The 19008-nt window shown below is 33.3% G+C and overlaps 1 protein-coding gene across 1 annotated transcript in view; it reads left to right on the forward strand.

Annotated features, from left to right (window-relative positions):
- LOC117315848 (GA-binding protein subunit beta-1-like) overlaps positions 1 to 19008 on the forward strand; it is a 133304-nt gene that overhangs the window by 41195 nt on the left and 73101 nt on the right. Inside the window, exon 3 of the mRNA XM_033870251.1 lies at positions 18135 to 18218. Coding sequence (XP_033726142.1) covers positions 18186 to 18218 — 33 coding nt within the window. The 5' untranslated portion in view covers positions 18135 to 18185. The remainder of the gene's footprint in view (positions 1 to 18134; positions 18219 to 19008) is intronic.

Consider the following 19008-nt stretch of genomic DNA (forward strand, 5'->3'; position numbering starts at 1 on the left):
GAGGAAAGATACAACAAGCTAAAGGAAGCTATCAGAGCAGAGAACAAACAACTGGTAGAGGAGCTGAAAGGAAGGGTCTTTGATCTTGAGACAGAAAATGAAAATTTACGCCAGACTGTTAGCAGTCTTGAGGGAAAAGTTGCTGAACTGCAAAATTCGAATGAAATCATGGAGGCGAGGAGTAATGATTTAGAGCAGCATGGGAGGAAAAACTCACTCAGAATAAATGGCCTGGAAGACTCATCAGACTCGGAAACTGCTGAAGACTGTGCTAAGAAAATTGTAAAGTTTGTGAATGAAAAACTTGATGTGCAGCTTACCAGTTCTGACATTGACATTGCTCACAGACTAGGAAAATTTAACAAAGACAGACCCAGAAATATCATTGTGAAATTTGTGCGCCGTTTCAAACGAAACGAAGTGATAAAATCCCGGTACAAGTTGAAAAAATCTGGTATTACTATTTTCGAGGATCTCACAAGGACCAATCAAAGGATACTGGCGGATGCTTACAAACTTCCCTGTGTCAAAAACTCTTTTAGTATCGACGGAAAGCTTTTTGCCATACTATCAAATGGAAAAAAGAGGAGACTTTCACTGGGTACTCGGCTCACCGAAAGTTTTTTGAAGAATGATTCCAACTTCCAGTGGACTTAATTTCAATGGATAATATATCGGTATGGAACTTTGGCACCACGGTGCCGCCAGGAATTAAGTCCTCCTTGTTAATACCGATAACTTTTGACAGTGTTTGGAATTTAATTGGTAATATAATGTGTACGCGTGTGTATGTGTGTCTTTTCTTAGTGTGTGGCGTGTTTTCCATGTGATTACGGGACATACATTTCTGTAACACCAGGTAAGATGTAGCTTTTTTGTATATGTAGCCTGTGATTTTTTCCCCCTTTATTTACTCAAAATTCTATGCACATTCCAATATGTGGAAATATACATCTAAAAGTGCATTAATCTCTTTGGAGTCTGTCCATTATATAATCAGTAACATCTGGCAGAACATACTTGCCCTGTTTTTTTTTGGGGGGGGGGGGGGGGGGGGGGGGGGTTTGTACACTTCTTTCAAATACCAATGTTTCTCTTTTATTTATCCACTGTTTTTAAATATAAGATTTATTCAGTACATGCTCGAATTTCTTGCCAGTCTGTTTGACTACGTACATGTACATACATTATACTGGTTGTTTGTGGTATAAGAGTAGCTACAATGTATATATTTTTCTGGTTTATATTCATCTAGGTCTATATTGTATATGTTTTATCTAATTTTCAAGGGGAAAAAAATCAGTATGGTTTGTATTTATTGTTCTTGTGCAAAATCCTGTCAAAGTTACAATGTACAACGGTGTTAAATAATCAGTGACAGCTGTAGGTTTACCTACAACGTTAACACATTAAATATTGGTACTTTATATAAAATGCATACGATATCTCTTTTCCGGATTACACCAAGTCCGGAAATGTATTATACAACTTCCGGTAAGATAACTCTTGTCTGACAACAATATGGTGGTGTAGATGCTGTTTCAGAAAGAAAACGTGTGTAGTATGTTAGGTTGGCAGTGGTCTTTAGGTCGTTGACCTCATGTATGTATTTTATCTCTTTATACAGTCTATTTCTTTCTATCTACTCGCTGTCTCTTTCTCTTTCTTTCTTTGTTCTCGGGATGGGGACGGTTAATTTGATAGCTTTGTGTTTATACCGTAGATAGCATTTCGATTATATCAGCAAATTGTCGTGGCATTGGAGAAAAAACTAAACGAACTGATAGTTTTTCTTACTTTCGATCAATGCAATGCAATATTGTATGTTTACAAGATACACACTTTACTGAAGAAAACGAAGGTATCATTAGAAATCAGTGGGGTTACCAGTGTTTTTTCAGTTCTTACAAATCCAACTCGAGGGGTGTTGCCATTTTATTTAAAAATAATTTTGAATTTAAAATATTTAAAGAGAGAAGAGGACCTAATGGTAATTTTATTGCACTAGCAATTGGCATTGAAAATTTTAACATAACACTCATTAACTTGTATGGTCCAAATGAAGATAACCCTGCATTTTATAATCTTATATCTGAGACAGTTGAAGACTTTAACAATAAATATGTTATCATCTGTGGCGACTTTAACCTAGTCTTAGACCCCAGTTTAGACTATGATAATAGTTATAAGCATATCAATAATCCTAAAGCTAGGGACAAAGTTTTGGAAATTATTGATAATTTCTCTCTTATTAAGTATAGTAAGATCAAGAGCTAAATGGATTGAAGAGGGTGAGAAACCAACTAACTACTTTTTTAATTTGGAAAATAGAAATTTTACCTCGAAAATAATTCCTAAATTGAAATTAGATGATGGAAAAGTTATTACAAAGCAAGATGAAATCTTAGATGAAGTTCGCAGTTTTTATGAAAATCTTTATAATGATGAAAATGAAATAGAAGATGTTCACTTGCAAGATTTGTTAAAAGATTGTAATGTTTGTAAACTAAATAGACAAGATGCTGAAAAGTTAGAAGGTCCTATAACTCTAGAAGAAGCAGGAAAAACATTAAAAAGCATGAAAAACAACAAGAGTCCTGGCATAGATGGTTTTACAGCTGAGTTCTTTAAATGTTTTTGGATATATTTGGGTAATTTTGTGGTAAGATCTATAAATTCAGGGTACAAAAAAGGTGAATTATCTATTTCTCAACGTCGTGGAAATGTGACTTGCATACCAAAGGGAGACAAACCAAGGCATTTTATAAAAAAACTGGAGACCAATTACATTACTCACTGTGATATATAAAATAGCATCTGGAACAATTACACATAGAATAAAAACAGTTTTAGACAAAATAATAGATAAGGATCAGACAGGTTTTCTCGCTGGACGATATATTGGGGAAAATACACGGTTAGTCTATGATCTGATGAAATATACAGAGGATAATAATATTCCAGGGATGCTGCTTATGATAGATTTCCAAAAAGCCTTTGATTCGGTCTCATGGGAGTTTATTGAAAAAGTATTAAATTTTTTGGGTTTTGGGGAAAACATACGAAATTGGATAAATGTATTTCACAAAAATGTCAGTGCCGCAATCATTCAGGGAGGAAACTTGTCTTCATTCTTCAATGTTAAAAGGGGATGCCGACAGGGTGACCCGATAGCCCCGTATATCTTTATCCTATGTGCAGAAATATTAGCTATCAAATTACGACATAATAAAAATATAACAGGCATTGAAGTCAATAGAAGTCCGATCCTACTCTCACAATATGCAGATGATACATCTTTGGCATTGAACGGCTCAGAGATATCTCTTAAATAATCAGTTAATTAACTTAATTTATACGCTAAAATTTCTGGTCTTAAAATTAATGTTTCAAAAACACAGGTAATTTGGATAGGTAGTAAAAAGTTCAGTGATGACGATATTTTCCTACCAGATCTTAATTTGCAATGGGGCAAACACAAATTTACGCTATTGGGGATTGAATTTCATGTCAACCTACATGAGATACCAAAACTGAATTTCGATAAAAAACTAATTAAATTAAAGTCACTTCTTAAAACCTGGAAAAGAAGAGTTTTGACCCCTATCGGTAGAATCCATATTATTAAATCGCTCCTCATTTCACAATTTAACCATCTCTTTATTTCACTCCCTAGTCCTAATGAACAGTTTACTTCAACACTAAATTCCATTCTTTTTGAATTTTTGTGGAATAGCAAAACAGATAAAGTAAAAAGAGAACTTATTGTTCAAGATTATCTAAATGGTGGTTTAAAAATGATAAATATAAAAGCTTTTATAGATTCATTAAAATTATCTTGGGTGAGAAGGCTTTTTCAAACTACAGCCAAGTGGCAAGCTATTTTGAAAAGTTACATTAACATTGATTTGCTAGCCAATTGTGGCAATGATTATGTGCAGGAATGTGCAAAAAGTTGCAGTAATATATTCTGGGCTGATGTGTTTAAAGCCTGATACAATTTAAATCTATCAATCGGAAAAAATAGCATTATGAAAGATTCTATCCTAAAAACACCACTATGGTTTAATAAAGATATAACTGTTGGCCAGAAATCAGTATTTTTTAAGAATTTCTATAACAAAAACATAATTATGATAAATGACTTGATATCAGATCATAATACTGGATGTTTTCACACTCTCCAAGAAGTAACTCGCACATATCAAGTAAAAACTAATTTTCTTCAGTATCATAGCCTTTTGTCAGCAGTAAGAAAGTTTTTGTCTTCAAAAGAAATTCCTGTATTAAAAATCCCATATCCTTGTTTGCCAATGAACATAGAATTATTCATGAAACACAGAAAAGGCTCAAAGGATTTCTATAATATTTTTATTAAAAATAACAATGTTCCTACAGGTAAAAAGAAGTGGAATGAAGTTTTTAACTTGAATGATACAACTTGGACTAGGATATTCAAGATTCCCTTTATTGCTACAAAAAATACCAAACTTCAGTGGTTTCAGTACAGAGTTAATCATCACATCTTAACCACAAACTCTTTTCTTTTCAAATCACAGCTAGTAATTTCTCCTCTTTGTACTTTATGCAATTCTGAAATTGAAACTATCATACATATCTTGTGGGAATGTTGTGAAGTTCAGAACTTATTAGAAAGTCTTAGAATTTTATTATATGCTCTTTATATCCCATTTAATTTTAATAAGCATCTTTTATTTTTGGACTACTATCTCAAAATCCTAATAACTGTAAAGTTGACAATGAAATTCTCCTTGTTATCAAACAATATATTTATAAAATGCGATGTTTTCACAAGTCTTTAAACATCAATGGTCTGATAAGTGCTCTTAAACAATATCATGAGACGCAAAAATTTATTGCATATAGTAAAGGAGAAGCCTGTAGGGAAAAGTTTGAAAAAGAGTGGAAAAACTGGGGGAAAATCTCCGACTTATAATTACCATATCTCTTTTTTTTCTCCAGTGCTGTGTTGCTGATTCTCATTAAATAAGCAGATAATAATTACTTTCCATCTCCTATCAAGGTATATTATTTTAATTTTATGTATTAAATGGTCCCATCCTTCTTTGTCTATCTTCTTTGTCTATTCCCCCAGGGTGTGTATGTGTGCATGAGGTTATTATCTATTCATGTATTAAAAATGTCTTCAAAAATTAAAGATTAAAAAAAAAAAAAAACACCAAAGTCTCTCTATAGTGTTTTAACATTAGTGATATATGTCTTTTGTTCTCAGATGAAAAGTAAATAACAAAACAGCGGTATGTTTTCGCTAGAATTTTTATCATATCGTCCGTAACCGATCGGGAATTACCGAATGTCATCGTCTCCATTCACGTCTGACCTAACTGTTAGATACATTGTACACAACAAGACATGCGAGTATGATGGAATTAAACTCAGTATAGGGTCCTTGTAATTATTTTTGTATGTGGTTCCAGTCTGATCTGATCAAAGGTAGGCATTTGCCGATAACACTGTGTTATGATCGATTCTATCGTAAATATTTAGGCTGCCTTGTCGATTTATTTTCTCAGCGTTAACGTTAGGCTTACATCGACGTCACAGGCACTTGATTTACATTGTAAACAATAACATGCCGAAAGACAACTAGTCTAGTCATATGCATAGGAAACAAGTGCCTTTCGGTTACGACCCAGCTTTTGTATTGTTAGTTACAGATGATACGATGTGTCCGACTCGCATTGTTTATTATAATTAGAAGTAGGTTATGTTATCTACAGCACATGGGGCTAGTAACCATTTAAAATGTGTCCGAGTAATAGGCCTATACTAGCTAGATAGGCTATTGTATAGTGTTATATAAAGCCCATGTGATAACCCTAGATTTTTATCATTTATGAAATGCAGGCTTAGTAAATGTGTAGTTAGTCTACATTAGTCAGCAGAAATAAACATAGATCAACATGCCAAATATGTAGGTTGTACCAAAAATAATGATTGAATTTTAAATGAAATTTATCTGAAAAATAATTCTTTGCAATGTTTATAAAATCATTGTCATATTATACTGTTGAGGGTATTAGGCCTATAGATCAGATTTCTATTGCTAAGTATAGTAACTGTTTATTTCACAAAATATTGCCTGAAATTAATAAAAAGGAAATTTAAAACAATCTTAGGTGTTCGAAGTTCCACCCTTCTCCAATTCCTGGCATGTTCTTAAATGACCCTGGCAGTTAATTAATATATCATGAGACTTAATTAAGAGGGACATTCCTTCTTTCAGATATCAGAACCATGTACTTTTTTTTACTGATGAAATCCACTTTTGAACAGGGAAATGAATCAATGCCAAAATGTACAGAAAAATGATGAATCCTGCAAAAATACTGACTGGCTTTCAAGTAAAAAGGCGATATTTTGGTAGGAATAAAGAATTTTTAGGCCTTAGAATTTGGAGAACTTGTGTTAATTACCCTGCGAGTCAATCTGTTTGATTTATGTAAATTAAAGATTTACTATTTGGGAAAAAAATCTTGATGACCTAACCTTTGAATTTAAATTAATGAAGGAATGACCTTTGAAATGAAGTAAACCAAATTTAAACCAAATTTATTACAAAGTTTATGAACACATGTACATGTAAACAACTGCTGTTAATTTCCAAAGCCTGGAAGATTGTAGAATTTCTATAATTATTTTGTAATTATATTTTAATCATAATTACAAAAGGAGAGTAATTGTCTATGGTGTTGACTCTAAGTAGGTTTAACTTAAATTTGCTACAAATTCTGTTTAAGTGGAGACAAGAGAATATATGTATTTACAATCAAAATTAATTAACTCAAACTATGATAACTCAAAAACACTGATTATAAATTAAAGTATCTCACTGGTCCAAGTCAAAATCTTTGTTTTTATAGTAATAAAATATATATAAGATAATTCAAAGTTTGACAACTCGAAAAACTTTGATATAAATACCTAAATTTAATCTTTCAATCAGATATTACAAAATTGACAGAACATTATATACTGATGTAATCCCAAAGTTGATTCATATTTTATTTTTAAAGGCGCTCAATGTTAACTGTTAAGTGAATTTCTTTTAAAAGTTCTCTATAAACAGATCTTCAAATCATATGTTATAAGTACATGTCCTCGGTCCAAAGCGGTTTTGCCCAAACATGAGCTGAAGTGACTGAATAACAGTTCAAAATGTTCTATTCCATTCCAAATATATGGTAGAATCAAATATTACACATGGTAGAAGGATCTTCAATTCAAGTCCTTTAAAGTTGATATAATTTATTCTTAACTTCCAGATATGAAGAAATCAAACATCCTAAATGGATGAAAGAGACTTGATTAAGGCACTTTTCAAAATATTAGGGTTTTTTTTTTTGTTATTTTTTTACCACAGGATGTCCTGTTCTAGATCTGTTGTACCCTATAGGGATGGGTTATTGAAATAATTGTTTAATTCATAAATAGAAATCACACTTTTTGGCCTTATTTAAATGTGTTCAATTAATTTATTAAATAAAAGCGAGTTTACAACCATCACTACAAATGTATTTAATAGCAGTGGCGTCAATATTTGTTTGAAGTCCACATTTGACAGTGTTATTGAGTTGCATGCTGTCCGATGGAATTGAAACTGGTGTGGGTACTGATACAATCATATATACTGTTGTACATGCACCTATCCATCATTTAGAGGATTATTTTCCAGGTTCACCTATTTTTGGGTAAAATACAAATACTAACAGGTAATTTTGTGAAGTTATGTTAAGATTCACTTTAAACTGTGTTAGAAAAGCAATATTAATCTAATTGAAACTTAAATCTCTTTACAGATTCACATATTTTGGCCTCAAAACTGAGTTTTGAGAATTTTCATTAAAGTTCAGTTTTCACCCTATCTCAATGTCTCACTGAACACTTGGTTACTGATATTATTTAATTACTTGAACACTACTCCATAAATTGAAAAATGTTATTGATAAAGCGGGAAAGATGAGATATAGAATTCTGTATAATTCTTGTTATATAAGACCTTTTGATGACTTATCATGATGCATGACCTTGTGATTTTCATAAATCTGCTAATATCATGATTTTTTTTACATATATTACATAAACATATATATACACCTATACAAGGGACAATTAGATTAGCTGTGCTCTTCCAAGGCTTTGCCTTCATTCATATTATCAACATGCAAAGGAATTTTTGAATTAGCTTGAATTTTTTTTTTTGTATTTTCTGTTTGGGGTTGACCATTTGGAATTGTTGTCTCCCTTGGTTTTGCATAATCTGTGTTATCATTACCAGAGACCTAAATGTCTCTGTCATTACCAATGGAGAATGATTCATTGCATATTATGGGTTTATATACCATAAATAAGAAACATGATAAGAAAGTGGTGGCTCCCTTTATTCGTGACCGCTTAAATCATATCCCTTATCGAGAACGCCTTGTCCCCTATCAAACACACGCGATCACAGGTAAATCGGGCTTTGCGCATGTGTATCGATGTACCGGAACGTATTCCACATGTTCTGGTAAATCCGCCATTACGGCAGACCAAAACATCGTCAATTTTAAACGCACACAAAAAGCACATCGTTTCATTTAGGCCACTACAACAGTTACTACATTATCCAAAAACTATTATACTTATGGGATATAGTCTTGTTGGTCATGCACATTGTTGTCATTAATCCGTATTTTCGAAAATCCATTGGGTCCTATTCGACATGTCCTAGTTTGGTAATTAAGCCACCATTACGTCAAACCAAAACATCGTCAACTTTAAACGAACACTAAAAGCACATCGTTGTGTGTAAGGCACTACAAAAATTACTACATTATCCAAAAACTATCATACTTATGGGATATGGTCTTGTTTATCATGCATATTGTTGTCGTATATCCGTATTTTCGAAAATACATTAGGTCCTATTCGACATGCCCTAGTTTTGTAATTAAGCCACCATTACGTCAGTCCAAAACATCGTCAATTATCAACGCACACAAAAAGCACATCGTTTCATTTAGGCCACTACAAAAGTTACTACATTATTCAAAAACTATCACACTTATGGAATATAGTCTTGTTGGTCATGCACATTGTTGTCATTAATCCGTATTTTCGAAAATCCATTGGGTCCTATTCGACATGTCCTAGTTTTGTAATTAAGCCACCATTACGTCAGTCCAAAACATCGTCAATTTTCAACGCACACAAAAAGCACATCGTTTCATTTAGGCCACTACAAAAGTTACTACATTATCCAAAAACTATCACACTTATGAAATATAGTCTTGATGGTCATGCACATTGTTGCAATTAATACGTATTTTCGAAAATACATTAGGTCCTATTCGACATGCCCTAGTTTTGTAATTAAGCCACCATTACGTAAGACCAAAACATCGTCAATTTTCAACGCACACAAAAAGCACATCGTTTTGTGTAAGGCACTACAAAAATAACTACATTATCCAAAAACTATCATACATATGGGATATGGTCTTGTTTATCATGCATATTGTTGTCGTATATCCGTATTTTCGAAAACCTCATAGGAACTTTTCGAAAATTGAAGATTACCGCCAATCTTCCAAGCGGTGTGCTTGACTTTCATACGCAAAACACAAACACTGTGACAGCAAATTGTGATATATTTCATATTGATGACACATCTGCACTTCGATATTAATGAAATTAAAGCACATCATTGGATACGTGTGATGATTTCAAATAGAAATTATGAATATCGATAATTTTGTGTCTGGTTTTCAAGTTTTCTCCAATATGGCGTCAGGTGAAGACTGAACCGAGCGACCGCAAAGGATTGTGGGAAGGTCAGTGGCCACCACTTAGACATAGGGGCAAATAGAGAGTAACTAGTCTCTCTATATATGTCTCTGTATATACTTAAAATGAGAGTTTTCTAACAGCAGTTCCACTATATATATATAGCCACTTGTAGTCGAAGGATCAACACATGACATATTGAATACATGCCAATTATTCCCATTGGTTCCTTTCAACTATACTTTTATTTGAATGTCCAAATAAATTGCTGCTGCTTTCACTTAAGAAAGTGTAGCACAACCATTATTTAATAGCATATGCGTCCTGTATTTGGAATTCGAAATTGATGTGTTGTGCACCAATTTTAATTGTTTTTAAATGTTCCAAGAAAATCCAGTGTTTATACATTTCTGTACAGATGTGCTTTCTCAGTCTTTGAGAAAAAATCACCATGTAATGATAAGATGTAATGATAAATTTAAACAGTGGAAGAAACAATTACTATCACCAGGTACATCATACACATTGTCAGTCTGATTTTGAATTGTAATTCTTTGTGGGATATCATAATGTACATGTATACGCCATTGTAGATGTTGATTTATATACATCTGAAAATGTCAATTCAAAGAAAAATATCTCTAGAAATTACACCAAAATAATGAATAGATCTGTCTATTTTTGTACTCTTAAAGAATATGGTAAAAAAAAGTTAGAATCAGCTATCTTTCCTTAAAAACTGTCAACGTAATGTGTAATTGAAGAATATATAGAACAGTTTTATTTTTTTTTATCTATGTGTTGCAATAAATTGAATAAGTCAAATTTGTTTCCAGTAGCTTTTAAAGCATATACCAGTTTAGAGTTTGGCACTACATATTATATTCTCTACAGTAGGCATAAGCTTAAGATTCATATTACCGAGAGTATTCTGCATTGTGTCTATCTAGATCTACCAGTATTTTGCAGAAAAATGTCAACTTTGCTGTAAATTATTTTACTTTAGGAAAAATAATGGCATATCTGTAATATCATTTTTTTTTTACATATTATTAAAATGAGGGGGAAAAGTGCAGTTCCAATAATTAGTAATGTTGCACTGGCAGTGTGATATAGCAGTTTCAATAGTATCCTTTTTTATGTAAGATCTAAGATTTCTACATGTTTCAAATTCAAAATTAGATTTTAAGTGCAAAATAAAAACTAATTTGTTGGGGGAGGAATAACCAGATCAACCAATTTACCAATTGTGTGTCTTGAATATTGGCTGTGTTGACGTGCGACTTTGGTAATAGTTGAAGCGGACGACCCGTGAAATATGACCTTTCATGACATTACTTTTTTAATTTATAATTTCCGACATACCGATTCTGCAGCCGGGAATTGTCGGTATGTTCCGTCCACAATCAATTGCAATCGCAACATATCGGCTAATTTTCGGCAATCATCGGAAATGTGCCGAATGTTCCCTGTTCCGTCCTCGAAACCATAACTCGAGCTACATTTTATTCGCACGCTATAACAGATATATTTTACAAAAATGATTAGTCAGAATTATGAACACACCAACTGCATTTACGTAACGTCAGACTTGTTATGTGAACATTTTCTGCAGACATCTGCACCAGGGTTCCTTACTGTTACTGTTTCCGTTTCTCGCATATTTTTTTTCTGGCTGTACCATCCCGTAGGACGTTATGCGAATTGGACTAGAATATTTTACATACGTGCACCTGAACGGGAAAGAGCTTCGCTCGGGCAGCTTCGCTGACCGAAGAGCTTCGCTCTTATTATGATTTGTATAAAAATGTACTTCCTCTAAAATTTCTTTCTCATCAGTTATTAGCTCACCTGCCCGAAGGGCAAGTGAGCTTATGCCGTGGCGCTGCGTCCGTCGTCCGTCCGTCCGGCCGTCCGTCCGGCGTCAACTTTTCCATTCAAGCAACTTCTTCTCAATAACCAAAAGGCCCAGAGACCTAATATTGGGCCTGTAGCATGCTGGGGAGAAGGGGTCCCAAGTTTGTTCAAATGATTAAAGTTGACCTTCATTCAAGGTCACAGGGGTCAAAAAGGCTAAAATCTTTAAACGACTTCTTCTCAATAACCAATAGCCCCAGGGATTTGATATTTAGTCTGTAGCATACTGGAGTGAAGGGCTACCAAGTTTGTTAAAATGAATGACATTGACCTTCATTCAAGGTCACAGGAGTCAAAAAGGCTAAAATCTTTAAACGACTTCTTCTCAATAACTAAGAGTCCCAGAGACCTAATATTTGGCATGTAGCATGCTGGGGTAAAGGGCTTCCAAGTTTGTTCAAATGAATGACCTTGATCTTTATTCAAGGTCACAGGAGTTCAAAAGGCTAAAATCTTCAAACGACTTCTTCTCAATAACCAAGAGTCCCAGGGAGTTGATATTGGGTCTGTAGCATGCTGGGGTAAATGGCTACCAAGTTTATTCAAATAAATGACCTTGACCTACATTCAAGGTCACAGGAGTCAAAAGGGCTAAAATCTTTAAACGACTTCTTCTCTATAACCAAGAGTCCCAGAGACCTAATATTTGGCCTGTAGCATGCTGCGGTAAAGGGCTCCCAAGTTTGTTGAAATGATTGACCTTGATCTTCATTCAAGGTCACCGGAGTAAAAAAGGCTAAAATCTTTAAACGACTTCTTCTCAATAACCAAGAGTCCCAGGGAGTTGATATTGGGTCTGTAGCATGCTGCGGTAAAGGGCTACCTAGTTTGATAAATGAATGACCTTGACCTTCAAGGTCACGTCGATCAAGTATGCTTAAATCTTTAAATGACTTTTAGTGAATAGCCAAAGTGCGGAGAGACATTATATTGGTCCTGTAGCATGGTTTCAAATAACTGCAGGATTCATTTATGAAAAGATCACTGCATTGCAGGTGAGCTATTTGGGCCCATTGGGCCCTTATTACTCAACCACTATCTTTCTCTATTTTAGTAATATTTTTATTAATATAATGATATGTATCTAAATTACAAAAAAAAAAAATCATTTATAGTTTTTCTCCTCCTTCTAGCCAAATTACGTTTGATCTGACTATATGACCCTTCATCTTAATCTTTCTGAGGTCTTCTAACTCATTCTTTTTCTCCTCATACATTTCCAAATTAGATACCCATGAATTACTTTTTCAAGCATTTCTATATCAGATATTAACATTCTTTCTCTTTTATCGCTTTCTCTTTTTTAAATGATGCATGTGATAGTGTTGTTCCCCTGATCTCCATGAAGAGTGTTTCCCAAAAAAGTTTATCATCAATACTGTTGTTTTTATTCGGATAATTGTATCTTTAACTTTTGTACATATTCATGGAGAAGAAAATTCTTTTTTATTTCCGTAGGCCTGTGTGGTACACCTTAACCACTCGGCCACCGCGGCCCCCGCCTTTTACAAAGTAATTAATCTAAGTTCTAATGATATAATTCAATGGTGTGATCTGTATCCGACATTAATATTAGTCTTATAAATAATGTTTAAGAGGTTTTATATGGTGAGGAAGAAATATAATCTTCCTTGTTTAATTGTTCTTTTTTCTCCATGTATATCGCTTGTGGCTGGGATAGAAATCTCTAAAGGATCATTCAAATTATTTTCTTCTATTATTTTCAATAGGCATTTACGTGCATTAGGATAAGTTATATGTTAATAATTATTAGTATTTATATAAGGGTCTACAACTAAACTGAAGTCCCCTCATAGGATATAACTAGTATTACTGCAACTATTAATTTGTTCATCATTTTTTTTTCATAAAAATCAGGATCAACTCTATTTGGACCATACGTATTAACTAATGTGAGTCTATTTCTTTCAATGCTAACATCTAGCACTATTACCTTACCTTGCAAATCACTCCATAAACAATACATTTCAAATTCAAAGTTATTGTTAAAAAGAATACATACTCCTCCCCATTGTTCAGTAATTTCTTTCAGTGGTCTTTTATGAAATGGGTGTCCTGTAGACAGATAATATCATAATCAGTGCAATGACTTTTTAAAAAATTAAAAACATCAGCCCTTTTCTCTTTTTGACCTAATCCTCTACAGTTTGCAGATGGTTAGGGACCAAAAGTATTTTAAAACTGGAGGAAACTGGCGTCGAATTTACAGTTGAAGTCATTGTAACGAATTCTATCGCAGACTACAACCAAAAAATTCAACAAATCAACAATGTGTCGTCAAACAAGCTTTGGCATCCATAGCGAATTTACAAAAAATAATATGTCTAATCGAATCGGCATATTTCAGTCAGCAGCGAAAAAGACCTTGTCTGTGTCAGCACCTTTTCGATGGTATACGCAGCTTCATGCTTTACAAGAATCAGCTAGGCACATCCACGTGAAAATAACTTGCAGACAGATGCTAACATAGCTAGCGTGAATTAAATCAAACCGATTCGTCGCGAAGCTTTCCACGAGAAAGTTAAAACGCTGCATGACTATTACACTTGTATTCAATATGATTTCTGCTTTTTGTGCCAATGCTCCTCGCCAAAAGCATCTCTCTATTGTGAAAATAAGTATATATAACGAATGAAATTTTGGTTAATGATTATCACTCTGTTGAATAATTCAACTTAAATTCAAGCGATATCACATTTTTGTTTTTTGCTTTAAAAACAACTAAGAATAAGGCAAATTACTTTAACGATTGGACATGTTTTGTATTGTATTTGAATGGTTTTAGTGACCCTCAATTATAACCAATTACATTTATAAATATTCAGATGTATTGATTTTAACCAGCCGTATGTATACAAACTGTACACTGGATGCATGATACACAGCCGGCGGTCCAACTGTCTTATCTCCCTGCCAAAAATAGCAAGTTACCAAGAAATCAATTCAAAGGAAATTAATTTTCATATTTATGATAAACTAAAAAAAGTGCTAAGTTTGACTAGGACCCCGATATTGTTATACGAACATCATATCAAAGAAGAAGAAAATGTTAAAAAAAAAAAATATTTAGAAAATACACCAAATAGTTTAAAGATGACTGCTGACAAAGAAAACTTTTTTTCAAAATTTGAACAAGTTGTCGCATGTATGGCCAGATAGGATCAGGGACTGTGATCATTTAAATGGTTGTTACCTAGATACGAATCACAGTAGCTACAGCTTCCAGTACTAGTTAAAGGTTACAGGACACAAAGTTTACATAACCGTGACTGATTATGACATGCTTTTTGTTGATGAATCATCGGAAACAATTAAATCGAAACCACTCTAGTGTATCCTAAATAATATGTAAAAGTATATTTCCTTCCCACTAGGAAGAGCTTTGCAATTCTTGAAAGCAACACTTGGAAGATTGGTTCCTAATTTGTAATCACTGATAATCAACATATTTCACTACACATATGGGAGAGACTAGCATTGTCAGTGTGTAATTAAAGTAAACATTACACAGAGTATATATTTCATTGAAACGGCGACAGTAAATCAGTCGAACCTGTGCATAAAGGACACATGAGGGACAAGGCAAAATTGTACTTTACAGAGAGGTGTCCTTTATATAGAGGGCACTGAGTAGTGTCCCTTATAAACGAAGAAGCAAACAAAAACTGATTACAGTACAATATATATACCCTGATTAATTATAAATTAACACTAAAACAAATGAATAGAAGAGGCCCATGGGCCTTAACGGTCACCTGAGATATGAAATATTTCAGCTAATCTAATTGACCCTTTTTGGCCCAATCCATCAGTTCAAGGGCTCGTCAGGGTCAACATGTGCATATCATTAAGCTGTCGTCCTATGCTGATAATGTTAACCAAGCTAGAGTCATAATACAAATCCAACAAGTAATAGTCAAAAATAGGATTTCCCTATATATTATAGCAAATTTACCCTTTCTCAACGGGCAAAAGTGAGACCCATTAGACCCCTTTGTCCATGAAAAGTATTTGATTCTATTTTATATGGGTACTGAGAAAAAGAATTTTGAATTTTAGTCACTTTGACCCTTTTAATGCACACCCATCTGTCACTGGGGTCAGTCAGGGCCAACATGTGCATACCATCAAACTGTTATCCCATGCTGATAACGTTAACCAGGTTAGAAAGAGTTCCAATACAAATCTAACAAAATAAAAAAGGCAAAAAATGTGATTTTTATTTTAAAACTATAGTATAGTTTACTCCCTCCCCAGGGGCAAACGTGTGACCCCAGGGTTAAGAAATTCATAAATTTCCGTAGAGCACCATAACACCTTCCCATCTCTGAAGAGTGCTTGTTTCTGCCATTTCCAAGAGTAGATCAGAAGATTTTTGAAAATTCAGTCAATTTGACCCTTTTTAAAATCACCCATCAGCCCCTGGGGGTCATTCAGGGCCAACATCTGCATACCTTAAAACTGTTATCACATACCCATTTTAGGTCACCGTGACCTAAAAAGACAAATCATTAAAGATAAATGCTTAATTAATTTTAATCATTCATCAGACAAAAAAAATGTGGTTGATAGCTTTTAATTTATATATTAAGCCTATAGTTTCAAAAAATATCAAATTATACTGAATATCTATTCAGACAAATACTCGACTGTCAAAAAAGTAAATCTAGTTCGTATTAAAACATTTTTTTATTAATCATCAATTTTGTAAAATCAATAGGTTTGAAATATTTTTTCTATTACAACATTAATCCGTTATAAATAAAATTTCATTTTCCTCTGATAATTATAATCCCTTAGCATTTATTTCGAGATATATTTATAAATAGTGATTTGTATTGGGGATTCCTTGAACTGTCCGTTATAGAGAGGTATTCGCTATAACAGGTTCGAATGTATCATAAAACAGATACCATTCCATTTGCTATATACATTTTCATTCGTTATAAACTTCATGTTATTTCCACATGGAAAATAATTTGATCAGCAAACAACATGATGGACTGGAAATGAACGGCATGTGCGGCTTAAAACCGATTCGTCGCCAACCTTTTCCGCAAAAAAAACCCCTAAAAACGGTACAGGTATTATTAAATACGGTTTCTGTCTTTGATATCAATGCACCGCCCTAACAATTATCTTTATTGTAAAAGGAAGCATATATAACGAATAAAATGGTAGTTAGTTATTAACATTGTGTTGAGTAATTCAACTTAAATAATAAAGCGTTATCCCATTTGTGTTTTTGTTTCAAAACACAACTGAACATAAGGATACATTATATTAATGATTGACATGTTCTGACAAATATTTAAATCAGCATATTCCGTCATAGCGCTTTATTTATCATTATCACGTTTGAATCATCAAAGTTAACCTAAGAATATTGAGTTTAACATGATTTATTTATTTTCCTTCAGCAATAAACAAAAACAGGGGCACTAAGTCACCAGATATCATGACCAGCTTGTCTACCCTTGAATAAACACTTGTATTGATATATGATTATATCTAAATAAGATATTTTCCCACAGCTATCATATGTTTTGATTAAGATAAATCAACATTAGTTATATATATATACATATCAAACAAACTACTTTGCAGCATAACAAAACAATGATCAGAAACAACCTTCTTAGAATCCTAAAACTCGGTCTCGCAAATTGCATATATCTTTAATCTTGTTAAATGACGTATATGCATAACTCTTGATTTGTCGGGAATTTTTTCTTGTTTTTTTTTTTTTTTTTATTCTTTACTGATGTTTAAACTGCATTTTTACAGATATTTCAAGTGATAGAAATTACCACACATGTTATTAAAAAAAAAGAAAACTCCATGTAATCCAACAACATATTGGATGGGAAACAGGCATTATTTGATATAATAAGCTAAACACACCAACGCGAAGATAATCTATGATGCTAGGGTATCCCGAAAAAAAAACAGGATTAAACCGATCGTCGATAACTTTCCGAAAAAGGGGCATGGTTTTTCGTTTAAAAAGAAATAGAGAAAAGAAGTATATATAGATAATATAAGTTGAAATCAAAATATAAAGAAAGGGACATGTTCTATAATATATTGGAGCAGTTTACGTGATCATTTTCTTTAACCGATTAGATAGCCACTCATTTCGTTATTACGTTTCAATGCAAATATAATCAATTTGTATCAAAAAAAAAATATATATATATATATATTTGTCGTTATATAACATTCCATAGTCTGTTTATTACTACATCCAAATCATACTGATCATCTGTGCATTTCAGAGGCATGCAGAATATCTGTACAGCAAATGCATTATTTACCGATGATAAAGATTAAAACTTGTAAAGTGTGAATACAATCCTGCAATTAAATGTCGACTTTTGATTCAGTCTGATGCATTGGAATGGGCAGCAAGACGTGGTCATCAGGACATCGTGGAAATGCTGCTAAAGAATGGGGCGGACCCTAATAAGGTGAGTGTTAAACTTTATGATACTTGTTCCATTTAGTGTATCTTGGCAACAAATTAACTGTCATCTGTACTGTCAAGCGTCCTTGTTTCTGTGTGAATTATTTAGCAAAAAAAATATATCCACATATAACATACAACACATTTCCTCTGGCTTACACTTATATCAGGATACGATTTTATTAATGATAAATTTGAAATTAAATTTCTCATACAATATCCATTACTAAATTTGTACATTACTAATTCATTTAAGTGCTGGTGATTTTGACATATTAATGATGACCTCGCAAATGTATAAAACAATATCATTTATATATGATATCTAACAAGTCCTACCTTTAACATCAAACCAAACCAAACTGTGAATAAATCAATGAGAAGATTTTTGAAATTTCAGTCAATTTGACCCTTTTTAATCCCGCCAACCAGGTCCAGGGGTTCGGTCAGGGCCAACATGTGCATGCCTTCAGACAGTTATCCCATGCTGATAATGTTAGCCAGGTTTGAATGAGTTCCAAAGGAAATCCAACAAATAATAGTCAAAAATGTGATTTCTCTAAATAAATTATAACAAACTTTACCCTCTCCCAACCGGCAAACGTGAGACCTCAAGATCACAAAATTCACAACTTTGGCAGAGCACCATAACACCCTCCCATCTCTGAAGAGTGCTTGTTTCTTCCATTTGTAAGAGTAGATAAGAAGATTTTTGAAATTTCAGTCAATTTGACCCTTTTTAAATTCACCCATCAGCCCCCGGGGGGTCAGTCAGGGCCAACATCTGCATACCT

The sequence above is a fragment of the Pecten maximus genome, chromosome 17 (genome assembly GCF_902652985.1).
Source record: "Pecten maximus chromosome 17, xPecMax1.1, whole genome shotgun sequence".
Lineage (NCBI taxonomy): Eukaryota > Metazoa > Mollusca > Bivalvia > Pectinida > Pectinidae > Pecten > Pecten maximus.